The sequence below is a fragment of the Stegastes partitus genome, unplaced genomic scaffold (assembly GCF_000690725.1).
Source record: "Stegastes partitus isolate 25-593 unplaced genomic scaffold, Stegastes_partitus-1.0.2 Scaffold767, whole genome shotgun sequence".
Classification (NCBI taxonomy): Eukaryota; Metazoa; Chordata; class Actinopteri; family Pomacentridae; genus Stegastes; species Stegastes partitus.
In genome coordinates this window covers 267,441-293,581 of record NW_007578498.1, presented here as the reverse complement: position 1 = coordinate 293,581, position 26,141 = coordinate 267,441, and the positions used below count along the sequence as shown (strand labels likewise).

The following is a 26,141-nucleotide window of genomic DNA, read 5'->3' as shown; positions in this document are numbered from 1 at the left end:
TGAGCTGCTTTGTTTTGTCCACAGACCCAATAATAAATAATATCTAAAACCACTAGAATGATATGAGGTGAATCCGACATTTATTTATGCATATAGGAATTTGTGGGTCAACCAATGTCAGGGACGGATCAGTTATCTCCCTTTCCTGGTGATCTTTTAACCTAACGTATTCTGTGATTTAGTTTGAGATGTAAAGTCAGTGAGGAAGACAAGGGTGTGAGTGTTTCATCTGAAGTACTTGACAATGTACAAAGATGGAACTCTCACACTTGTACGTTGTTTCCTTCATGCCTGTGACGCGTACGCACCTCCTTCCAAAACCGCCGTGAGCCTGCACCGATGCAGACTTGCTATTTAAGGGTTTGTCTGTCCACTCGTATAGCAATCTGTCTGGGACAGCCCTTAATATGGCAAACGGAGGGGTAGTGCATAGGGTTAGTGTGTAGGGGGCGGTTTGGGATTGGGCCGAAGAGTCCTGGTTCACAGATGAAGCTTTTCTAACATACCAGGTGCTTCCAGATGAGTCACGGTCTCCGAAGGCACTGAAGGAGCCGTTTACTCTCTGGAAGGACAACTCTCGTTCATAACCTGAGGAGAAGGACAGCAGAGGGTGAATGAGGGAGTCACAATACAAGGACCATGAAAAGAAAAGAAAGAAAAAAAATCTGAAATCGGAGTGGCGCAAGAGATGTTATCAAACTAAACCAGTGTGTTACAAGAATTTGGTAGGATCACGTATTACACTTCTAATATCAGTCAAAAGTGGAATTATGGACAGAAAAAAATAATTTAAGGCCGTAATTATCATCGGTCACAACCTGGAGATGTTTGAGTCGGTGAGGAGCAGGAGGTCACTGAACAAACTGCCACACAGATGACACTGTATGGTACAGCTCACCGCTGTGTGATAGCTGAACACACGGTTATATACTACCATGTACACACACAGTACACTCACTGAGCACGTCACGGGGGGGGCACAAACTGTCACGCACTATCATGTCTGAGTGTGTCACTGTGGCGTGATGTCTGAGCCGACCTTTTGTCATGTAGTTCACGGCGCGGTCAACGGTGTCCTGGTTGGACTGTTTGGTCTCCATCAGGTAATGAAGGATGTAGATGTTTGGGGCAAAGTTGATCATGTTCTGTTCCCCGCAGCCGGAAGGCATCCGGATCAGAGAACCCAGGCCGCTGATGGACGGGCCGAGGACGTCGCCTTCATCACGATGGAAAGAAAACAAATCAACATCGTGAGAAACCCTAAAGAGACGAGTGATGTTCACTGCGTAGAGGAGCTGCACATGAGAACATTTACTGTCAGGGCAGATTATTGATGGTTTGAAGGCACAATTGTTGACTTTAACCTCAGTTATTGAGTCCCAGTAGTAGATAAATGATGATGAGGGTAACCTCAGCCTTCAGGTTTGACTAACTCACTTGCATGTCTTTAGAAAACTTCTCAGACTTGACCTTGTTCAGTTTTGCTGCTGATGATTCTCAGCTTTTGATCATCGTATTGCTTTCAAGGTTCAGTCTGTTGATGTGACTACTTCTATTCCTGCAATAGTTTCTCTGTAAATTAATGACTCTTCAAACTATTCATGTTGTAAATTCATTTTTTTCAGGAGATGTGTCAATTTTTAGGAAAAATAAATAAAAAATCTTACTGACATTTTTCATTTGTGAAGAAGCCCAGACTTACATGCTTCAGTGTTCAAATAACTCATTATGTTGCTCATAAAAACCTTCACCGCCATTATTTACTTTACCACAGAGGAAATATCGAAGGATTGTTCCATCTTTGCTTTCAGACCAAACTAGCTGCTTGGCCGGTGTTGTGCAAATGTGTTACATGATGATGCAGATAAGTAACGGGGAAAAAGCCTGGACTTCAAACATGGCATTTCAGAGTTTTCTGAGGGACAGAATGGATCTCTGTGAACTGGAACTTGAAGCGGTTTTGTAATTTTTCACATGCACAACATGCATCTGTGTAACACACTAAAGGTAAACTCAAAAAGAATCACATGGGCTCTTTAAACCTGGATAAAGACCAAACCCAGCAGGGACGCATATATCTTTATTTGTACTTAAAGAATATTTTAACAGCAGCTGCAAACTGTGACCTCTTACATTAAAAAAAAAAAAAAAAAAGCTATTTTGGTCCTATTTCCACTTGACTTCATACTTCTTTCTGACTCTATAACTAATAATAGCGGTTCATTTCTTAACCTGAATAACATGGTGGTATTTCATCAGCGCATTAGCATGAAAATATAATACAAATAATATAAACTATTTTCAACTAGAGGCAGCAGTGAGACTTGACTGTTGTTCAGGGGAGTCTGGTGCACCATCTAAAGCATCTTTTGTTTGTTATCTTCATATTCTCCTCTACAGTTTTAATAACTGATCAGCGTTTTCTCGCAGCAGGAGAAACAACTTCATGATTCATTAGGACACTAAACTGTGTGAAATCTACTCAAACTGACAAGCTTCTTAAAAATAACATTTTTTTTTTGGTGGAAACTGACAAAAAATAAGAATAAAAAAATAAAAACCTTTGACATGTGGCTGCTGATTATTTTCAACAAAGCTTCAAAGTCTTTGGAGGCTGATATGAACCTTTTGTGATGCTTTACTGGTCATTTTTATGTCATTACAAAAGTCCTCATAGTGTTTTGGAGGTTTTTTCAAATGTCAGCAGAAATGAGAAAACATCTGGTGAACTGAACTCCCTCTCTGCTGCAGTTTAGCTGAGATCCTATGTGACCTTCACTCAAATGAGTCCAATTAGCAAATGTGAGTCAACCACCCAGTGACGTGTTTCTTAAATCATCTATGCTCACTGGAAACTGTCTTAATGATGTATGCTCACATTCGGCTCATTTTTTAATGCTCAAACACTAATTTTATATATATTTGAGAACCTGTTGGTTATAAACTGCAGTTTTCTTCTATGTTTTTATTGTATTCATCAGGTAGCTGCTGTTATCTGGTAGTCTGAAATGTCAGCAGTAAACCTTGTAGTCATGTTTCCACCAATCAAACAGCAAACCACAACCAGCTGCTGCTCCCTGCCAACACCAGTTATAAACGTCCTCCATGTTTAACACCTGAACGTAAAGGAAAGGGTGACCTCAGCCTGCCGCTGCATGTTGTGCTGCACATGTGTGCTCCATGTTGACCGCCTGCACCTTGTTACATGGAAAAGTACCACTTTAACTTCCTGATTGAACATGTGGGATGAAGCTGCCTCTTGTTATTATAATCCATAGTGTCCACAGGCTTGTGTTGTTCGACAGCTTCCACAATAAAAAAGCTGAATTAGAAATGGCTTCATTTTCCTATCGCCACTGTAGTTTCATAAATATGATTCTTTGCTCCTCAAAATACAAAATTGTCAAACTTTACATCTACACAGACTTCTACTTAATTATGGCAAAAAACACCCTAAAATTAATGAAAGAAAATATTTAAACAGGGGAATATTTTAATACAATTGATTGTACTTTTAAGATCATTGAAAATGAGGGCGTTGCCTCAATGAGTCGTCATCAGGTAAATAAAGGTTGAATGAATGAATCTCAACAGCTACTAGATGAATTACTTTGAAGTTCATTTCAGATAAACCTTTAAAAATGTCCAGTAGCTGAACAAAACTGAGACGGATTTTGTGTTGTGTTTAGTACACATTCATTAGATCTTTTCAATAGTAGGGAACGTTCTGTAATGTTTTGTTTACCAGTAATCATCCTGAAACCTCAGGAGATCTGAATCTGTGTCCAGGCTAGTCGTGATTCAAGGTCTTTCCTCAGCGTGTTTACATACCGACGGCCGTCACTGTAATCCTCTGACTGTCCTCCACAGTATCTGGTGGGAAGGTGAAATTGATGTTTCTGACCAGGCTTGATTCAGGTGGAAAAATTTCAAACAGCAGTGATTCAGAGAACAACTGCTCGATTCCTTCGGCCTGACAAAAGTGGACACAAACAAACCTGGTGAGTAATATTTCTGGGAAAGGCAGAGCTGCAAAACCAGAACAAGACTTGTTGGAACCCAGTGGAGCAGCAGATGAGGGTCAGTCGAGTTGTCGGTCTGTTTGCTTTGGAGCTGCAACAGACGCTATAATTGACTTGATCTGACGAGTTTGAATCTCGCCGTCTATGATGTTTTGTTGATCATGACACTGAACCTCTCGTGTGTCACTTTACCAGCTGCTTTATTTTCATTTAATAACCTAAAATGAAAAACTAAATGAATGGTTTTCAGTCTAGATTCAGGACTATTCCACTTATATAGCTAACATAGGAAACATATTCAGAAGTTATGAACACTGTATTTACCAAACTTCTAACGATTTCCAATAGAAATATTGTACAAATATTGACTTTAATGAGGAGTGTCTTCGCTCATAAAATATCATTCTGGATTATTTCAGCGTGTACTTTGAAAAAATAAATACATTGAAAAATGTGTACAAATGGTGAAAGTCAGGCAGCAAGTGTGCCAGGAAAAAAACAATGTAACAAATAGTGGAACACTGAAACACTCAAAAACCACGAAAACTATCGAAATGAGTAAAATATATTTTTAGTTAATTTAAATACAGTAACATGAATAGTGTAATTTTCCAGTCACACATCGTAAGAAGACAAATTACCGTTTGTAAAAAGCTTATTTTAGATGTGGACATTATGTACAGTCTTCATGTGTTTGTTTTTTTAAACAGTCAACATGTAAATTAAGATTTCAATATCGTAAAGATTTTATGGTCAAACGTACAATTTTTAATTTTTAATTTTTTTTTTTTACAAAAATGCAAATTTTTAATGTAGACATTACTAACAGTTTTGGCCTGTTTTTAATGATTTTTTTTGTTGTTGTTTTTTTCTAATTAAATGTGAAAATAAACACCTATTTCTGTAATTTCTGGAAAGAATCTGTAAAACAGTAACTTCTTTGAAAAATTACAGTTAAAAAGAGATACATGTACACACACATATATATATATATATTTAAATTGTAATTAATGTTTTTATTGCGTCTCTGTCAGTGTTCTTAACTCTGCACCATCTAACTTTGCTGTAGAGATTCTGGAAAATGAGGAGCGTATTTTGTAGGAAAAAGCACAATCTCTCTGCAGCTTAACTTTCTAGAACAATTTTTTTTAGTAACATCTTTAGTATTTCTAATCACTATAGAGACATTTAGATGGTTCCTACCACAATGTCAATGTACATTTTATGTCAACAGTTATATATTCTGCTATGAGACACATTTTCTTATCATAACAACTGTGTTTTACTGTATTATTGTCTGTGTCACTCATCTGTTGTCTAGACACAAACCGTCACCGATGGATGTCGACTAATGACAATAAAGACTTCTATGTGATTAGGTGCATTGCAGTGTGTTATAAACCATTTATTACAAATGAGGAGGTTAAAGTGAAGTGTTGCCAAAGGAACGTTTGTATACCATTTGGAGCTCCAGCACTGCAGCTACATTGTTTGTGTGTTTGTGTGATTTTCTCACTGCACCTTGACGAGCACAGTTGTGCGGACTAAGTCGGACGCTGCAGATGACATGGCTTTCACGGAAATGGGGATCTCTCCAGTCACCAGAGGCCGGATGGGAATGAGGACGGTCGCTCCGCTCTCACTCCCCACTGACACGCCTCGGACGCTGGGCATGGGGAGCATCTCGCTGTCCGGGAAGATGAACTCGAAGGTGTCACTCTGTGCAACAACCACAGTGACCTGACAACAAAGACAGAAGGAGTCCGCCCAGATCACGTTTAACGAGACACAAAGAGTGTGTCAGGAAACAAAGGAGACACATTTGATGGGCTCTTTTTCGAGGACAAAGGATTTAAAGGTTGAAGAAGTTTAATGTTTGTCCCACTAATCCTGTGAACTACATTTATTCCAGCTGTAATCAAACACTTGCTGTGTTCTACTGCTGGTACACAGTAACACGCGCAGTACGTCACACTGTTTGACTCAAAGCAGATAATGTGACAAGTCCAACACAAACACTCCCGTTGGCTCTTTTATCTTCCTTGTAAACAGTGATCTACTCTGTCATTATTAAAACACTGAAATAACATCAGGGAAGAGCATCGTCTTTCAGTGGCAGCACTCGAGCACGTTCTGCAAGGTAAGTGTTTGTGTATTTAATTCCCAAGACATAGAACTCCATTATAATTGGTTATAATGCAGAGATACAGTTCTGAACTGGACACAAGCTCAGAACTACATAGGAGTTAAAGGGAGTAACCGTGGAATTAAACATGTTAGATGATATGCAAAATTACCAGTAACAAAGCTACGTACATTCAGAGAACACTGATACAGGACATTAGGACAGGTTATAAATGCAGCTTTACACAACAGAACGCTTCTTTTGTAGATAGTGATAGTACTATTTCTATAATACAGAATTGAATTCATTTATCTATTGCATTGTTAAATGGCTTTTATTATAAAATTTGGAAATAAATAAAGACTTAATGAAAAAGCACAGATTGCATACACCTTCATCATGCTTCACAAGTCGATTTTTTAAATAGAATTTCCAGTGAATCCTTTATTGATGTTAAAAATAATCAGAGTTTAAGTGAAATATCCCTTTAAATGCTGGAAAACTTGATGAGTTTCTTACTACGAACGACTGTTAGTATGTCACAGTCTGCGGTGCAATAATCAGGATTTAGCAGCAGTTGAATTGGAGTGAGCAAAAAATGATCAAATCACCACCCATTCATTCATTGGAAAGAAGACTGTCTGAGATTTGAGTAGGAAATGTGAATTCCTTGCTTATTTAGTGCTAAAAACTAAAGAAATATTTGAAGTTCTCACAGAGGTTTTAAACACTACATGATCGACTGCAGGTGGAGGAACCAAGGCCTTCACCTTTAAAGGATAAAACAAAGAGACAGACTGCATCCTGATTGGTCCAGGCTGGGACTGCATCCCAATACCACAACCATCATCTAAAAAAATAATCATTTGTTTATCCTTAATTAAAATCCAGCCCTTCTAACACGTGTGAGGTGAAGCACACTGACCTCCAGCTGCTGTGGGAGGTAGTTGTACAGAATGACCTCCAGCACCAGCTCCTCTCCTCGGATGATGCAGGCCGGGAGATTCAAGGTCAGGAAGAAATCCTGGAACACCGTGAGCTGCAAGAAGGTCGCACGGAAAACTGTGTCACATGTGATGCTACAACTCAGGACTGAAAGCAATCCTAACATGAGTGCAACAAACAGCCCTACTGGGATTGATGTTACTGCACATAGCAGCAGTGAAATCAGACGGTGAAAAGAGCTTTAAATTAAAGACTAAGCAAACATAGACTACAGAAATGAAAGAGAACAGACAGAAGTTAGGAGAGAAGCCCTGAAGTGATGTAAATACCATGGCTGGCTGTTCCACAACACCCAAACCCAGTCTCTCAGACAGGACAAAAGCAGTGGCGGTCCAGCTTGTGATGCTGTCTGGTGCAATCAGTGGTATTTCCTTTGTGTCTGAATCGCTGCACAAAAAAATCAAACAAAACAAAACAAAAAAAACATGTGTCTACTAAAACAAACCATTGAGGAAAACCAGGACATAACAGCAACTTACCTGAAATGAAAACATATTTTGTGTGTTGGCACTAAAGTGGTGGGATTCTGATACATTACTCCCTGCAAATAATCAACTGTGTCATGAGCTTTGTTGCAAACAGCATATTTTTCGGTTTAGATTGTTGCTGTGTGGAGTGCACGATGCCTTTTGTTGTTGCAGGTTGTCTGAGTTCGGTTTGAGCTGGACGCCATCAAAGAGCTAGACTCAGTTGGCCGCAGTCGCCAGGCTTTATAAGGCCCGTCTCATCCTGGTTGTCTGGAGGCTCCGTCCCCCCCCGGTACCACTTTGTTTTGTGTTTTATTTAAGATTGTCTAAGTTGGCTTCTGGAAGTGTGTTTTGTAATTTATTAACGAGGCTTTTTGTTACACATTTGCCAAAATAAGTTGGAGAATATCAAATTAGACAACAAGACTATTGTAATGTTTAGTTATGAGGTGGAGCAGTAGATGATGGCAGACAGAATGATGCACTTTTAGTGGGATGAGTGCGGCGGATTCCCTTTGTTGTGCTCATTTGTGAAGCTTGTTTGATGAATATAACAACTTTTTCCTTGTTCCTTCTTGCCACTGTTTGGTGAGTAAGTCGTTTGGTGCCAACGCAAATTTGTTTCACTATTCAAAGCTGGGACAAGGGAGGTTAAGTTTTTACTTTGTACTCACAAGTCTTTACTGCCTGAGCTGATGCCTCTGTAGGAACAACATGTTGCCCCTTTGGAAGTCTACGTTTAAGAATGGCATCCACACTACTCTGGCACTTTAGGACCCCTAAAATAGAGTCTGTAAACGCAGCTGCTTACAGTTTTGTTGAGTTACTTTTGATTAAAAAAATAACGCCGGCTCCTACGTCCGCTTTCTAATTGAGTTTGAACTGCCACCATGCATCCTTCTCTGTTCGTCACACCCATTTCCAGCAAACAACAAAAGCATCAGACTACAAGTGCTTAATTCAACATGGAAAATGAATTCCAGGCATTGCAGATTTTGTAGTCTATGCAAGCAGCGGTCGTGCAGTTAAATTCTGCATTTTATCATGCAGGGCTGCAAGGTGGCTCGGTGGTCAGCATCGTTGCCTCGCAGCAAGAAGGTCGCCGGTTTGCGTCCCGGTGGGGGCACGGGGATCTTTCTGCATGGAGTTTGCATGTTCTCCCCGTGCAGTGTGGGTTCTCTCCGGGTTCTCCGGCTTCCTCCCACACAGTCCAAAAACATGTTGAGGTTAATTGGTGATTCTAAATTGTCCGTAGGTGTGAATGTGAGTGTGCTTGGTTGTCTGTCTCTAAGTGTAGCCCTGTGATAGACTGGTGGCCTGTCCAGGGTGTCCCCTGCCTTCACCCTGAGTCAGCTGGGATAGACTCCAGCCCCCCATGACCCTAGTGAGGATTAAGCGGTGTATAGATAATGGATGGATGGATTTTATCATGCAACTACTGCCTGCATGCACAGGAGGTAAGCTGTTATTTAAGTGATTTCTTGACAAGTTGGCAAATAATCCTTCGCGTCCTGTTTACACCTGCAGGCACAAGTCCAGTGTATGTGAACGGTCATGTGATATGCGTTAGTAAGGATGCAGATTGCGTCTGAAATTGCGATAAAATGGTCAGTTAAACAGATATTATTTTACTTATAAAAAGCAGTTTGAAAATGAAAACCTATCACTGCCGACATGCTCTATCTAGGCAGAAAACTATTTCTCTGTTTCCTTATCCTGTTATGCAATCTGCCCTCTACTCAAAGAGAATATGTTGCAAAAACAAAATTTAAATTAAGACCTGACTAAAGTGACTTTATCCAGCATCACGCTCTTTTTGGTATCGTTCTGGTGTGAACAATCAGTGCTGTTTATAATCGAGTTTTTAATTTTATACATGCTGTCGTTTGCAACCAAAACACTCAATCTTTCACATAATGCAACAAAAATTGTCAATATACTGCACATACAGTGCCCCTTTAGGAAATGACAACATAAACCAGTGTTAAATAAATTAGAACGAAGATACTTTCATTTGAACAGAACTGAAACCTCAGAGTTGTAGAAGTAGTAGAATAAATAGTGGTATCATCGGCGTACACTGTGAGTTTGCAGTTTATAGATAATTAGGTAACACACCAGTGCTTTTTTTGTTGTTGTTGCTCTATCATATTTGCTCATAAGTTATGTACCTGACTAGCTGCTGACTGTATAAAACTGGTACCATTTCGAATGAAGTAGGAAAGTCCAAGTGTCTGTCTTGAAATTTAAGTTAACCATGGTGTACTTCACTAATGTGAAACTTAATTACAATTTTTAAAGTTAAGTTATGTTTGCTTTTACAAACAGATTTAAAAAGGGAGGGGTACGGGTGCATTTGAGTGAATTAAAGTGAATCTGACCGCTGTCCTTCTTTGCTAAATTATTCAACTTCATACAACCCAGGTTTCTCTCTTTTTGACAAAACATAGATTCGTTGGCTGTAGTAGATATCAGCTGGAGTTTCCTTTCAGAAATCTGTGGATGATATTATAGTTTATCTGCTGTTATTACTGAGACAGACGTACCACTCTGGCATCTATGTAAATCACCAATAATGACATAGATACAGTATAATGCTGCAGGTTGAATTTCTGAATGTCATTCTTTTTCTACTACAAGGAAACGCCAACAGGCTGATATATAGTTTTTTGCATTGCTTCACCCTGTGTTGATATCCATCCAGATCCAGGTCTCTGGAAAGTTCTGGCGCTCATGTGGCTCCGGTTGTTCCTCCTTGTGTTGCTCCACTTCTGAATTGGGAGTCATGGGTGCATATAGTGTGTACACTGCTGCTCAGAAGAAAAATGTGTGTCATGCATAGTGGTAATACTCAGAGTAATTAAGTGACAGTGAAAGAAGGCTAGCATTGTTGAACACTTACGGAACACAGGCCTCCATTTATGTTGGTGCAAAGTGGCATCAGTCAACGCCACAAGACCGCATCCCTGCACAAGAAACACATTTCACTACACTTTTTCACTGCCACGCTGATGTCATGGATCAGGATCAGGGCTGATCGTTGCATTTTTTTAAATGATTGGTATCGTCACCAATCTAAGCCCAGTTCTTTGGTTTTCATCAGCTGTCACACAGGTGTTAGAAAGGGCGAGCACTAGTAGTGGCAGGGCACTTTGCATAAAACATACTAGCTCTGGCCAGAGAACATTAGGCATCGCAAACATCTCGGACATGGTGTCCATTGCTAGCTAAACACAAACTCCCTCTCTGCTTACAAACACAGAACTGCCCGTAATCCAAGGGACCACCTGTTGTAGTTGCTACAGTTTGAAACAGTAAGACGTGCCCCCCAGTGTAACAACTAGGTACTACAGCTAATCTGCAGTATAAGATGAGATAAGATAATTCTTTGTTGATCCCCATTGGGGAAATTCAGACATTAATTATTTATTTATGTGTGTGTGTGTGTGTGTGTGTGTGTGTATATATATATATATATAGAGAGAGAGAGAGAGAGAGAGAGAGAGAGAAAGATGTTCTGAAATGCATGGCTTTTGCCATCTTTTGGGGTCACAGTACCCCAGATCCTCTTGGCACTACATTTCAGATAGTGCCCTGCCAGAAATTTACAAGGTTTGTGTCGACCTGCGTAACATTAAGGAACAGCTTGGCTGCGGAATTGACAAAAAGCAGGTTTATTGTGGAGTTTAACCTCTGGTTTCTGCTCTGATAGACCGCGTCTTGTCTGCGATGTCTTAATCTGCATCAAATATTTTCAAATGTTTCTAAAGTGGGTTCTCAGCTTGTGGAATTTTGTTGACTGGTAAACATGACTAAGCCACAGGTAATGAAACCAGTAATTGAATCCTTGGTTGCAAGTTTACACTGACTTGCTCCTCAGACATGTTAAATACTTCTGGATTGATTTAACAAGTGTCTATCAACACTTTAAATAAAATCAAATATTTATAAACAGTCTGGCAAAATGCTTTGCAAGTAACTTAGAAGCTGTGTCCAAAGAAAAACAAGAGCAGCAGCAACTGGTTCTGCAAATGCCAAAAAGGCAGTAACAATTATGGTTATTATTATCAGGTGATGTTGCTATAAAGTCAAAAAATCCACAGAGGATGGAGGTTGGAATAGATGGATGGACAAAATGTCAGCAAAGGTCACTGTTTAATTAACATTTTCTACCATCAGACAACAGAAGTTTCTTTTGTCCATGCATACTCGTCCCTCAACCTTAACTGAGCAATTTGAGTGCCTAAACCTTAACCACAGCGGTGTCAGTTCAGAAAACAGCTGTATTTTTGGCGAGGTGATTATTATTGGATGTTGGAAGGAGCAGACAAATTATTTCATCTTGTGCTGTTCTCGGGGGAAATTACAAACAACATATTTTGATGTTTAGGTTGGACAATATTTTAAAATCTTACTCACTTATCCCTTTAAGTCCAGTGCTGTTTATAACATTTCTACATAAAAAAACAAACACCAGATTAGTCGATAACAGCTCCACAACTGTAAGGCCAAACTGAACAGCCTTGGACTCTATGGAACTGCGACAACAATGTAAAATACATCAAGCCTCTGTGTTCCTATCATCGGGCCACAGTGAGTTCTGATTTGTACTTCTAATCAAAACTATAAATGACAGCCGTATAACACTGAATCAGTGGCAACGATGTTCTTGAAAATTTTCTAAAATCTGAGAGTTGAAAGAGTTAATAGTGTCTACAAATCATAACATATGTTTTGGTGTACCTGCAGTGATAATGTATGGTCGAAAACATAGAGATAACTAATGACAGGTAGATACAATCAAGAGCAGTAACAAAGTAAGGGAAGAAGTCTGAGCTCTAATGGATGTTGCCCTTCCTGGAATATATGGAAAGTTGATACTTTAATCACAGAAATGTCTCTGGGGAGACTGACCTTGAAGACTGAGTATGGATCTCCAATTCCCCATATGTCAGCGTATGAATCGTCAAACTCCTTCATCTCCTTCAGCACCTGTGAAAGTAACACCAGCGATCTCAGAGCTGCTACTGTTACAGCTCACAAAACAGACAGGGACACAAAACGAAACACTTATTGTTTAAAACCTGTCTGACTGAGCCGTTCGTAGTGCTTCAGTACACGCTGAACTGATTCTGGGGTGGGGAGGCCGATTGAGTTTCACATGTGTACCTGCAGGGGATGATATCCCGGGAAATGTATGGACATAAGGGCAGTAAACATATAGCTGGGAAACTGTTACTGTTGGAAAATATCAAACTGGAGAGGACTCTGGGGAGTTGCGGAAGCTTCTGGTATTCACTGTTGTAAAGGACACTGCGTGTTATATGAGCAACAACGGGAAACAGGTGCTCCAAGGCTCCTACATTTATCTCTGTAACTGAGGGTCAGACGAAAGTCACAGCAAACTGATCAATAAGTGAAGTTAATTCAAAAGTTAACACAGTTGACAAGTTAACAACTTTTAATCAAATACGTACCGGTAACATACACAAATACGTACAGTAAATGCTTTTGTCCAAACAGTGCCTGTAACACGGCTGGTTAAAAAAAAAATACAGCAGCCTACTAGGAAAAGTCATTGATCGCTATCTTCATCTTCCTCTTGCGCACTAAAACCACTAAAGTCGTCTTCTTTAGTGTCGGAATTGACCAGCCTCAGAATTACTTCATCACTTCCTCAGTCTCTCTTTCGTTGTCGCTCTCAATGTCAAATTCGTAAAAACCCATAACGTAGCCGCATCATTGTTTAAGCTGCAGTGTTCAAAGAGCGTGAAAAAAGTAGCGGCTTATAGTTCGGAAATTCCGGTAAATCTTTTTTGTTGACACAGATAACCTTAACACTGAGCTATGATGTTACACTGTGCGGTCATTTCACCACAGACAGTATAAAAACTGCATTGTGACCAAGCAGTGATTCTCACCTGCTCCGTGGTGATGTCATTGTGGGATCCCTCCACACGCGTCGCCTTGTCGACCACCAGGATCCCAACCAGCGAGTCAGGCTCTGCCACCGTGACTTTCAGGGTCACATTCCCAGCTGGCCTCGTCACAGCGTCACTCCATTTCAGAGATACCTGCCAATCACAGGCCGATCTGTCACATATACAAGTGAGAACTACAATGGTTCAGACTGAAGCCAATTCACAAAAACCTTAAAGTGCAGCTGCTGGATGCTGACTTGAAGCTTTAGAAACACTGAGTTGTTGTTCTCTCAGTCACTATATTTAGGCCGTCTAACAATTATGCTGGTGGTCATTTTGGAATTTCATAACCTGTTAATAAGCTGGGCTGCAAGGTGGCGCAGTTGGTTAGCGCAGTTGGTTTGCGTCCCGGTAGGGGCACCGGGATCTTCTGCGTGGAGTTTGCATGTTCTCCCTGTGCAGCGTGGGTTCTCTCCGGGTTCTCCAGCTTCCTCCCACACACAGTCCAAAAACATGTTGAGGTTAATTGGTGATTCTAAATTGTCCGTTGGTGTGACTGTGAGTGTGCTTGGTTGTCTGTCTCTAAGTGTGGCCCTGCGATGGACTGGCGACCTGTCCAGGGTGTCCCCTGCCTTCGCCCTAAGTTGGCTGGGATAGGCTCCAGCCCCCCCCCGCGACCCTAATGAGGATTAAGTGGTGTATAGAAAATGGATGGATGGATGGATGTTAATAAGCTCTGAAGACTTCAGGAGGGTGTCTGCAGTGACAGTTGGCTCATGAACTGCACGTAAAGAATAAACAGTGTTTTTTCTCCAGGACCCTCAGACGACGCTGTCCCACAATATCTTAGTGAGTTCTATGTTTGTTCTTTATTTCTGCGTTCCACTGTGATAACATCCCACTCACAATACTCAGAATCACGATGCCAGGTCAACCAAATATGCTATTTTGGTCTTTTTGTCAATAGAAAAAAAACCTTTAAAAAACACTTAAAACAACAGAAATAATGAATCACCTTATTTTGTAGAACTGGTTTGATGGGCAGCCTGATCACATCACTGGCAATCTCTCCGTCGGGATGCACACAGTAGACGATGATGCAGGCCACAGGAGCCCAGGAGGCTTCTGGGATCAGAGTCAGATCACCAAAGCCTTTCCCAGCAGAAACCACCTGACCTCTGGACTTCACCTTCACACAGGACATACCATACATGTAAGGCCTTATTTAAAGTTATTGCTTTAATAGATGAGTATATGTATGATACAACCTTATTTATTACTTAGTTACTGTAAGTCTCTGGATCTTTAAATCTTTAAATGAATTGAACTGAATAATGTAATTGTAAATATAGTTTCATCCTTTGGGTTTCATAATACGCTTCTTACCACGTAGTACAAATCAATCATTAGTGGAAAATTCGTCTCAATGGGCAGCAGGAGGGGTGAACCAACCTGAAGAGAGGGAAATGTAAGTAGTTGCATGTGTGTGTGCACTGAAAAGTATTTTCTTCTTCAATAAAATGTTCCTCCTTATTGAAGAGTAACTTCAGAAACGTACAAGAAGATACAAGAATGAAAACATCTGACAAGAGGACACAGTAAACTGCATCATGTGACTAAGGTGTTATAATTTAGGTACATCAGGTTTGTCTGTAGATTGGAATTCTGCCTCGAAACAGCAAGTTTCTGTTTTATCTGGAGCATGACAGACGTTTCATATAGCTCACCAATTTAATTTCTATTAAGACTTCAACTTATGCACAATTAAAGGCGTGGTTGCTTTGAGTCAGGAGTTAGGGGGAGTCAGGCGATGACTGGAGAATCCACACTCAGCTTCAAATGTTGTTTCGACAAGTTGTGAGTGACATCACGGAGCGTTCATCCAGATTTATGTACGAAGAGCTCATTTGTAAACAGATAACTCCATCTTCCCAAACCTTCAGAAAACCCACTTTTCCATCATCTACCTGAGACAATATCGATCAAACTTAAGTTATCTTTTTGTCATGTCATTTCTACTGAGTCAAATCCACTCAGCTTCAGTTTGATTGATATTATATCAAGCAAACAACAAAAAAATACGTTTTTTGAAAACCTACAAAAATGGGAGTTATCTGTTTTTGCAAATGAACTCTTCATATGTCAATGATTTTTCAACCACAGGCTCCACTATGCTGCTATTTGCCATAGTCTACTCTGTCTACGTTGCTCCCCTCCTCAGCTCGAGAAAACTGTGAAATAGAGGCATCAACCTGCAGCTCATACCCCTAATCAGAGCAGTGCGTGAACTTGTTTGGTTTGGGTATAACAGACATTCATGTACATGTAAAAGTCCTGCAGTCTAGTTTAAATCCTTAGCTTTACCTGTGCAGGTCCGGAGGGTTTCTGAATCTGCAGGTAGGTTTGACTGGGGGATGTGTACTTTCTGTAGATCACTAAACTGTTTTCGCTGTCCTCATAAGAAGCCTGAAAACAAACAGTATATTAAAGTCATATAAATTCTCAGTAGTTTGTCTCTCCTGGTCCTGAATAATGTTGCAAAATATCTTTCGCATCTGGAGCTGGCTTAAAAATCTTTTCTGTTTGCTTTTGTGCAACATGAATGTTTGCGTAATCTTAACACCCTTCGTATTTCCATTGGTTTGGTTTATTATTAGTCTGTTATTAAAAAGGGATGGAAAATGTATGAGGTTTTATAAAGATGATTCTAAACCATAATGAAACATTTTAATCAGCTTCTGATTGGCTCCCAGAATCTGTAAACATGGATTTTTGTTCCCCCTCTATGCAGATGATACACCACTTTACATCTAAGGGCTCTTTGTTAAAATTAGTAATTCAATGGTTGAAATATTTATGAAGCATTACAGCCCATGTAAATGAATTTTGCCATTTCTACCAAAGGCAAAAAGATATAGACTTGGTATCGTCAAATCAATAAGGGAAACTGATGTTTGAATGCTGTATACCCATCATTTGGAAGGTTTATGGAACTATGTAACTTCATAAGAATAAAACACAAGCTAATGTCAATGGAAGATGAGTTCAATTTGAATCCAAGAAAATATTTGTTGATTAATCATTTACAAATGTATGTTGAATTTTATGTTTACCTGGAAAACAAATTTCACATTTTTAGTTGCACAGCAGCTGAAAGACTCTCGCAGTTGTAACAACAATTTACTCTTTTTTGTTATTTGGAGGTGTACCAGTTGCTGTCTCCTAATTTCCCATTATTAGTACCACTCCAAAAAGTTCTTTCTAGTAAACATTCAAAAACACTTTAAAATTCCACTTTAAAGTCTCCTTTATATGTAGTTTGTGACTTACATCGATACTCAGTACTTCTGTGTCATTAAAGATCTCAATGTGAAGCGGTATGACTCCGTCTGCAGGAATAGGAAGCTCCATTTTTTTAAACACCGTTTCCACTGAATCCATTTCTGGCTCTGGAGTGGTTAATGCTTCATGCAGGAATCCTGTGAACGGGTATTCATGCCAAGGCGGCGGTATTCGGCTGTGCTGCGCCACTGACACTTGAACAGTGTTTTGCTGATCCTTGAGTGACAGCGGCTTGCCGTTGTATGTAGATATTTTCAGCTACAAAATCAAGAAAACCATTAACAATATGCTTTTCAAATTGTACAAAATATCTTTTCATAAAGAGCTGAGTTTAACTATAATATGTACGATAATATGTACGGCAAATATTATTTTATATACATTACTGGGGCCTTGTGAACAGCAAATTGCAACCATAGTCTCAAAAACACACTTTACATAGAATAAAGAAATGCATTTTTAACAATAAAAAAAAAACATCAACAACAAAAAACATATATATCTTTATTTATTTATTTATTTATTTTTAATGTTGCTTTTCTTACCTTGGCATTGAAATGTAAATTTGGCCTTAGTACTGTGGGATACTCTTCAAAGGAAAGTCTATATCTGCTCTTTGCCACTGACACCATCACCGAACTGTTATATGTGAGACCTGAAAGATGAGGAGTATTCACAGTGGTGCTGCAGGCAAAGATTACTATAATTGTTCATTGTTTTCTCTTTTTGAGTAGTTATTTGGTCTTCAAAATGCATAAAAATTCTCAGTGTTTTTTAAAGCTCAAACATCCTTAAATGTCTTGTTTTATCCACAACCCAAAAATACTCAAGTGTACTGTCATAGAGGAGGAATGAAAGTAGAAAACATTCAAAGTTGAGAAGCTGGAATTAGAGAATTTTGACGTTTTTTCCTTTAAAAAATCCAGTTTATTGATTAAACAAAATAGTTGGGTGTTCGTTTAGTAGATGACAAGTAGTCACATAATGGATGAATTATTGCAGTGCTGCAGTAACAGCCAAGAACATACAACAGAAGCAATATCTAATTCAATTTCTACACTTGATTTTTGGCTTTAACAGGTCTTAAGTGTTGCTTCCGAGCTTCCCAGAAATAAAATTCTGGCTAATGAATCCTGTATTTATATATTTGCAGAGTTTAATGTAATAAATATGAATACACTGAAGCTTAAAAGTTTGGGCAATCAACTGTAAGAAATTGACATACAAAATGTAAATGAATCTACAACCAAAGACAAAATAGCAGTGCTGTCACGGACTCGGTTTGCATTTATCCATAAAATACAGGAATAATTACCTGTTAGGTGTTCCGTCACATGAACCACAATAATTACATACTCCAAATAGATCGGTTGGTAGAGTTCCCTTGTGAAAGGTCCTTTGTACAATAGACTGCCGATCGAAACATCGAACGCAAAGTCTTCAGTCCCGTCAATCTAAATGAAAATAAACCTTCAGTCTTCAAGGATATTTTTCATAATTAGTTCACCTGTTAGTTGAATAATTAGCTTGCTGAGAAGTTCTCTTATTTGTATTGATTAAAAAACAGGCAAATTGTTATATCCTAAACATGAGCAAGCATTTAATAAAGCATTTAATAAAAACAAACGCAGGTGACTTGACAGTATAAATATGGTGTTCTAATCTGGATTTCAGTCTGCTTCCACATCACAGCTTTGAACAGAGCTACAGACCTCTCTGTATTCGTGGTAAGCCTGGTTCAAGCCATGACCATGATTAGTTAACGTTATATTCATGTATCCCTGCACAGGTTTGCCGTACAGATACCTGAGGATGAAAACACAATCGTCCTCAATAATTCTCAAGTTCATTCACAAACAAGATCATCAGTACGCAGCCTGGATATAACAAAGGTCTCACTTTGCGGTGACGAATCCCTCCACAGGATCCTTGCGATAAATCACATCCGACGTTGTGATCATGACCTCAAACTTTGGCAGCACTGCAGTCACACACACACATACAATGAAAGAAGTTGTGTTTTTACTGTAGAATAAGGAAGATGTTTGACATGCAACATGAGTCAAAGAAAATGTACGTACCGTAATGAGCCACATGGAAAGTCTTCTTACTGGAGATGCCCTGTACAGCAGAGACAAGAAAAAGTTTCATCCCAAACATATCACACAGTACTACAACATTAGAAAACATCAACACAATTGAATGGTGCTGTAACACACAACCACATACGTAACAAACAATGCAAGAAACAAGAGCTACAGGTGCTGCATGCACACAGTAGCTCACCTTAGGTCTGAGAGAACAGTAAAGGTTTGATTTGGAATGTAGAAATGACTACAATACACCGAAAAACAGCAGTCAGCTCGTTTTCATTGCAACTTCTGGAGCTGTGAGTAATATCTCGAGCTGCAATTTGAGGTATAAGTCTTTTATAAAACATCCTGGGGCTAAGAGTAGTTTCCAAATGGTTGAGTCAGTAGAAACTCCTAAAAAGCACACTAGTTGCCAAGAAATTACATTTATATACATTGGAAGGCTAAAGTCTGCTAGATTTTTTTTGGGAAAAATAAGAAAATAAGAAAACAAGAAAAGCGATTGTGCTCTGTTTCTAGGTCAGCCTTGTTAACGACTTTGAACAAAGATGAGTTTTTCTTGAGTTTCATGTTTCCATTGAAGTAGTGTCTAGATGATACTCAGCTTTATTAGAACACTTATCAGATCATTTATTCAACTAAATCAACCTGTTTCCAGCAGCTCTTTAACTAGCATCACGATAGTGAGAAACACAATATCAGTACTGAACTGAAAGTATCAGATTGTTATTATGATTATTCTTGTTATTATTCTGGGCATAGCTGGAGTGGAGATTTCAAAGTAGGCTACACATGGAGCTCGAAAAAGGCTTTGTGGAAACTGGATCAGTTGTATTCAAAGACCAAAAACGAGCACAAAGATCAATATATCACCCTGTGTTCACTGAGAGATAGAAGATAGGCTGTCTGGCTTCAGAGGAGAAGAGCGTCTCTAAACCATTTCTCAGGAGGAGAAAACAAGGCCAAACATTTTGGCAAAGTGGCAAGAACAGAAGTGTGTATGTAAGCCCATGTCGGTACAGGACTCGTTTCACTGTAATAAATAATTGTTTGAACAGATGAACGTGGAACCTTCAGGCATCTGGAAATTACACCCAAGGATGAACCAGACTTGTGGAGCTCCACAATTCTTTTCCTGATATCTTGGCTGATTTCTTTAGATTTTCTCATGTTGTCACAAAAGGAAGCAGTGTGTTTGAGGTGTGCCTCCAATTAACTTAAATGTTGTCAATGAACCATCGAAAGCCATGACGTCATCATCTGGGCTTTCCCAAACAGTTTGAAGGCATAGTAATCTTAGTGTATGTAAACTTCTGACTTTGAAGAAAGTAGTACAAAATGCTTTAAATCCTAACTGTCCTAAAACAGGAAAAGTTTAATCTGATTTAATGTCAGACAGTGAGAAAAAAAATAAAAGTTTTATGCCTTTTTATACAGTGTATGGAAACTTCTGGTTTCAACTGAATGTATCTGAATCTTCTCGTAGTTTAATCGTAGCAACTGAACTTGCTTGAGTTTCTTGAAGACGTTTCACCTCTCATCCAAGAGGCTTCATCAGAATGTCCATGACCTGGATGACTGAGAATCTTCACAGACATGTATATCTGAATCGTTTTAATAATAGTTTATCCACCAAGTTTTACTCCAATTTCATAAAGGAAAATCAGAGGTGTGTTCAAACAGTCCTTCGTTAGGTATATACTGGGTGGACTGGGTACGTCGTAGCAGACTTACTTGGACTGTAGCAGTGATGACCCAGGCACCCAGAGGAGGGTTGTCAGACAGCTCGAACTCTTTGGAGACAAAGACCCCTTCTGAAGACAGCCACTGCCTGATCAGGTATCCCCGTGGATTCTGGATCAGCATGAACATGGACGGAGAAACAAATGTAAGCTGATCTGAGAGTGCTGTGTCAGCTAGAGTGTGAGTAAGGCAACAGCACTTAATTCACCCTTCAAGGAGTAGTTCCACCACAAAAAAAGTATTTTTAATTATGTGCTTAGTTCTGTGGAAATTTGCAACAAATGTCTTTGTTATTTTTTCCTTTTTGAGAGCAAACCACTGATTTTGTTTTGGAGAAAGAACACATGAGACTTCATCTTTTCACAACCAACTGGACTCATAACTGACTTTGCTAATATCACCAGTATTCCAAGATCCAGGCTCATCACTAGCATCTTTAGGCTAGTTAAAAACACCCCTAGCCAGTCATTAGCCTCTTAGGGCTAGTTACAAGCATTTCCCAGAATAGTTACAAGCATCCTAAGGCTACAGTCATTAGCATTTTAGTGCTACTTACAAGCATTCCCCAGAATAGTTACTGGCATGCCAAGACTTTCGTCATCATCATTCCCGAGGCAAGGTACTACCATGCCTAGGCTAGCAATAGCATCTTTGGCGGAGTAACTCGTATTCCTAGGCTAGCTACCATGCCTAGGCTAGCCATTAGCATCTCTAGTGGCGTTATTAGCATTCCTGCACAAGTTACTACCACATCTAGTGGAGTTCCTAGCATTTCTGGGCTTGCAACTAGAATTCCTTGGCTATTTATTAATATTCTATGGAAAATTAGGGTCTAAAAAGTTCAACGCTGCACTTCACTTTTACAGCCCTAAATCAACAGGTTTCTTCATTCATTTATTTGGAAAACCAAAAAGAAAATATATATGTATAAGTGGAAAACAACTGCTAGAAATAGAATAATAATTGTTTTTTGTAATGATGCCATTTTAGATCATTTATACAACTGAAACACTGCACTGATAAATACTTTCTATTTCTGTAAGAATTTATTTTTATTTGTTGTCTTCACTCATCACGCTCTCATCTTCAGCCAAATCAAAGCAGAGACTATGAAATAAAATGCAACGTAAATGTTGGATTGGAATTGGAAAAAAGCTTAAAATTAATTTGTGAGAAGACAATAAAATAATAAAATGCCATTTCATAAAAACATGGTTGATACATTATAATTGTGGCCTGGCATGAATGATGAAATGTATGGACTGCACTGTTTAGCAAAATGTATGTGAAGCAAGTTGCCTGAAAGGTTTCACGACACCTTCTTGAATTTTGACCCATATTGATCATTTTTGATCATTGTCAAACTGAATACAAGGAGGCAGCATTTCTGAATGGTGTGTTTTGAAAGTTTAATGTTGTCACATGTACATATGCAGTGTATGAATAGTGAGGTCAGACTCACTTTGATGGCTAGATCCACGGTGTTGTTGTGCGGCCTGCCGTCACTGTTAATGGACACCACTCTGATCTTCACCACCTGCCCGGGCAGGTAGTTCACTTTGTCTGTTTGAATCAAGATGGAGAAGCCCTTCAGGTCGAGCTTCAGCTGCGTGGAGTTTGAGAAAAGGTGGACATTGCCGACGTGACCTTGGACCTCCAGCCTGTAGACGCGATTGTCACTGAACTCGCTCACATAGATCTACAGGGCAGAACATGGAGACCGGTGAGGAATTTTAATTAACATTTCAACGACAAACTTCTGTAGCACTAAAAGTCTGCAAAAGATAAATAAACTCAATGACTCTTCTCTCAACAATGTAAACCTGAGGTACAAAGGATCTGTTTAAGGCTTCTCAGGTGTCTGTAAAGTAAACCACAGTGCGCTGAGAGGATTTAACTGTGAATCTGCTCCACATCTGTCTGAATTTTACCCAGTCATATCTGCTGGTGCTCAGCAGTATCAGTTTACACTCCTCCCCCCTGCCATGCTTTGAAAACAGACAACTGGTGTTTGCTCTGGTTTCATTTAGCAAGCAACGCCTCACCACTGAGGATTTAACCAACAATACACACACACACACACATTGTAAAAATGTCTTTATACAATGGGAATTTACCAGAAAACAAAAAATGTTATTGATACATTGTTGTGTTATTTAAAAAAATTTAAAAATAAAAAATATTTTTTTTAAAAACACAATTTTTGTTCAGCATTTTTAGGGAAATGTGAAAGATCTGTAAGCTATTTTAAAATAAAAAACTGTTAGACTTAAAGAGTTAATATTATGCACATACATTACACATATTGCTGTGTGTATGCTATCGACAAAATTGTCGCTTATTAACTGCAAGTAAACCATAAATTAACACAAAATTGAGAAAAATTGAGTACTAGAATGAGAAGCTGCCAGAAATAATTTTTTGGTATTTTATGTATTTTTTGTGCATTTTTATAATGTTAGTATACCACTAAACAACAGAAAATGCCCTACTTTTTTGCAATAGACATGCCAGTAAATAAAGAAACATGTCTTGTCTTTTACTGTAGGTATACCATCAAAAACAGAAAATAGTGTTTTTTTTTATTGCAAGCACAATGTTCATTTACAGAGAAGTTCCACTGTATTATCCGAGTGTTCCTTATATCATTTTCAGATCCAACTTTTTAAATTAAATGTGGGACAAAATTTAAAATTGAAGAATGTTATGTTAGAAACGCTTTAAATCATGGTTTAAAGACTGGAAGTGAAAAATGGAAGTGAAGATGTTTGCTGATGAAGGAAAATGTCAGTTTTTGGACAACAGTGGAGCTCTGTGGCACTGAGGAAAGAGATAGGATACAGTCGTCCTCATATTTATTCCTACTCTTCCTTTAAGGAAAAGGCAAAATTCACAACAGTCACTCAAATAACTAGAAACTGAAAAAAGTAATAATAAATAAAAATTTGCTAAATTATTATTTAGTGAAATAAGACACTGCTTTTGAATTGTGGTTGAAAAGAATAATTTAAAAAAACAAAATTGTCCCGGACAAATGAGAGCACTTTGCTGATGAGCAGTGGGCCAAAATCAAAATACTTGTCAACAGGTGCAGAAGTCTGATGGAGAGTTACAGAAAACACTTGATTGCAGTGATTGGCTCAAAGAGTTGTTCAACTAAATATTAGTTTACGGGTCCCATCATGCTTGTTGTTGTTTTTCAGTTATTTTTTAATACTTCTGTTGAACCACAATTCAAAAGCAATGTTGTGATTTTCATTAAATTTTTATTTATTGTTACTTTCAGTGACGGCAGTTTTTTTCCTTCTTTAATGGGAGGGTATGAATACATTTGAGGACGACTGTATGTTCATTGTTATCTTTGGAAAGTGATAAAATAATGAAAATCCTCCTCTAACAAAGATGTGTGTCATACTTACTGGTGGCAAAGTCAGCAGTTTGGTCAAACCTTTAAATACAGACATTGAGAGTTAATACTTTAAATAGAAGATGATCAATCAGTGGTTTTTTTGAGGTCAAACACATGATGTACCTCTTTCAATCATAGTAGAATTTGAAGACAGAGTCTGGCTGCCCTGAACAATGCGAGCTGATACAGTGACCTTCTGGTTGATCAGGATACCGACTGATATTGATGTTGGGACTCCAGATCGGAGGACCTTGGGAGTCAGCAGCAGGTAGGAGGGATGACCATCAGGCCTGAAAACACAAACCAGGATGAGGAACAAGGGGTCAGACACACTGGAGAGAAAGAAACACTCAGACCTTCAGTGCAAGCAGATTCTTCTAAAACTGCCTCGTTCTGAGTTTGTGTTGAAATAAAGCCATTTACATAGCATTAAAAGTGATGTCTGTAAATTAACTGGTAACAACAATACTGTTGAAAAAAGTACATAGGCGTTTTAATATTTAACATACAAAATAAAGAATTCATAAATAAAATGTGCAAAGTATATTAATATATATACATTATGACCAATATGAAAAGATTAGAAACTATTACAAATAAACTCATCAGTAGTTTTCTACTATAGTGATTTTTTACAATGACATTCTTATCCTTTTATAGATGTTTTTAATCATTTTATAGATGTTTTTATTTCTGATATGCCTCCTTTGAGAAATCTATTTTTATATAACACTGAGGTACAGTCGTGACTCTATAATCCGACCCTTTACAATCCAAAAACTTTGCTATCAGACAGGTTTTTAGGAAAAACGAACAGAACCCATAGAAAATAGCCTTAACATACGGACAGCCTGGGATTCTGACTCCGACACGACATTTTATGTCACAAATCAGGATAAAGACGTACTATCTGACTAAACAATCCGACAGATTGGCTACGTTCAGACTGCAGGACTTAATGCTCCATCCATCCATGATCTATACACCGCTAAATCCTCACTAGGGTCATGGGGGGCTGGAGCCTAACCCAGCTGACTTAGGCAGGGGACACCCTGGACAGGTCGCCAGTCTATCACAGGGCTACACTTAGAGACAGACAACCAAGCACACTCACATTCACACCTATGGACAATTTAGAATCACCAATTAGCCTCAACATGTATTTAGACTGTGTGGGAGGAAGCCGGAGAACCCGGAGAGAACCCACGCTGCACGGAGAGAACATGCAAACTCCACGCAGAAAGATCCCGGGTGTCCTCACCGGGACACAAACCGGCGACCTTCTTGCTGTGAGGCAACAGTGCTAACCAACTGCCCCACCTTGCAGTCCTATATGAAAATCCTATATGAAGCTTTCCTACCTAAAAAAAAAAAGTTTACATTATAAATAAGCGGACAGCATCAGCGGCAAACAAACCTGAGATGAGCCCTTCGAACTCTCCAGGTGAGTCCCCTTACCTGTATGCGATGTTCTGGGCGGCGGTGAGAGCGATGAGGCCGAAGAATCCCCACAGCTGGAAGCGCTCCATTTGCACGAATGAACGTCGCTTCGAGGAGCTTCACTCTGTGTTGGAAGCAGGTGATGTCAGCGGCTGCCTTCATACCTGCACACAGTGACCACACCTTCCTCCTCCTCCTCCTCCTCTTCCTGCAGTATCACCTGATGGACTCAAAGCAGTGTCAGTTTACATGAATCCCCCACAGGGAGACATCATTTCTGGGTGTTTCTACTCTGAGTCAGATTCTTTGCTTCAGTATAAGTGCACAGATAAACACAAGGCAATGTAATTAAAGTAGAATTACTCATGGGCTATTTGTGTGTCTGCAAAAATTTCTGCTGCACCTATTAAACAACTGTACTTCTGCAGAGGTAAGTGACATGTAGTCGCAGTCTTTCACTTGGATATTTTTCTGTTTGTTTGTTTTTTTTGGTATTTTCTGTTTATTTTTTGTGATTCATGTAACAATATTATTTAAATGTTCTCATTTTATTGCTCCTATTATTAGACGACAG

At 39.1% G+C, this 26,141-nt stretch overlaps 1 protein-coding gene across 1 annotated transcript in view; it reads right to left on the bottom strand.

The window, feature by feature from the left end:
• Nucleotides 1-25,656, bottom strand: part of cd109 (CD109 molecule) — a 35,671-nt gene extending 10,015 nt beyond the window's left edge. The window contains exons 1-24 of the mRNA XM_008291889.1: nucleotides 25,586-25,656; nucleotides 24,251-24,417; nucleotides 24,138-24,166; nucleotides 22,181-22,417; nucleotides 20,710-20,829; nucleotides 18,964-19,003; nucleotides 18,782-18,863; nucleotides 18,595-18,688; nucleotides 18,198-18,336; nucleotides 17,428-17,537; nucleotides 16,871-17,140; nucleotides 15,905-16,006; nucleotides 14,927-14,992; nucleotides 14,556-14,729; nucleotides 13,541-13,693; nucleotides 12,534-12,611; nucleotides 10,522-10,585; nucleotides 10,303-10,429; nucleotides 7,422-7,539; nucleotides 7,073-7,186; nucleotides 5,544-5,762; nucleotides 3,832-3,973; nucleotides 1,040-1,216; nucleotides 507-588 (exon numbers count right to left, since the gene is read on the bottom strand). Of these exons, the coding sequence (XP_008290111.1) occupies nucleotides 507-588; nucleotides 1,040-1,216; nucleotides 3,832-3,973; nucleotides 5,544-5,762; nucleotides 7,073-7,186; nucleotides 7,422-7,539; nucleotides 10,303-10,429; nucleotides 10,522-10,585; nucleotides 12,534-12,611; nucleotides 13,541-13,693; nucleotides 14,556-14,729; nucleotides 14,927-14,992; nucleotides 15,905-16,006; nucleotides 16,871-17,140; nucleotides 17,428-17,537; nucleotides 18,198-18,336; nucleotides 18,595-18,688; nucleotides 18,782-18,863; nucleotides 18,964-19,003; nucleotides 20,710-20,829; nucleotides 22,181-22,417; nucleotides 24,138-24,166; nucleotides 24,251-24,417; nucleotides 25,586-25,656 (2,975 nt within the window). The remainder of the gene's footprint in view (nucleotides 1-506; nucleotides 589-1,039; nucleotides 1,217-3,831; nucleotides 3,974-5,543; nucleotides 5,763-7,072; nucleotides 7,187-7,421; nucleotides 7,540-10,302; nucleotides 10,430-10,521; nucleotides 10,586-12,533; nucleotides 12,612-13,540; nucleotides 13,694-14,555; nucleotides 14,730-14,926; nucleotides 14,993-15,904; nucleotides 16,007-16,870; nucleotides 17,141-17,427; nucleotides 17,538-18,197; nucleotides 18,337-18,594; nucleotides 18,689-18,781; nucleotides 18,864-18,963; nucleotides 19,004-20,709; nucleotides 20,830-22,180; nucleotides 22,418-24,137; nucleotides 24,167-24,250; nucleotides 24,418-25,585) is intronic.
• Between the last annotated feature and the right edge of the window lie 485 nt (nucleotides 25,657-26,141).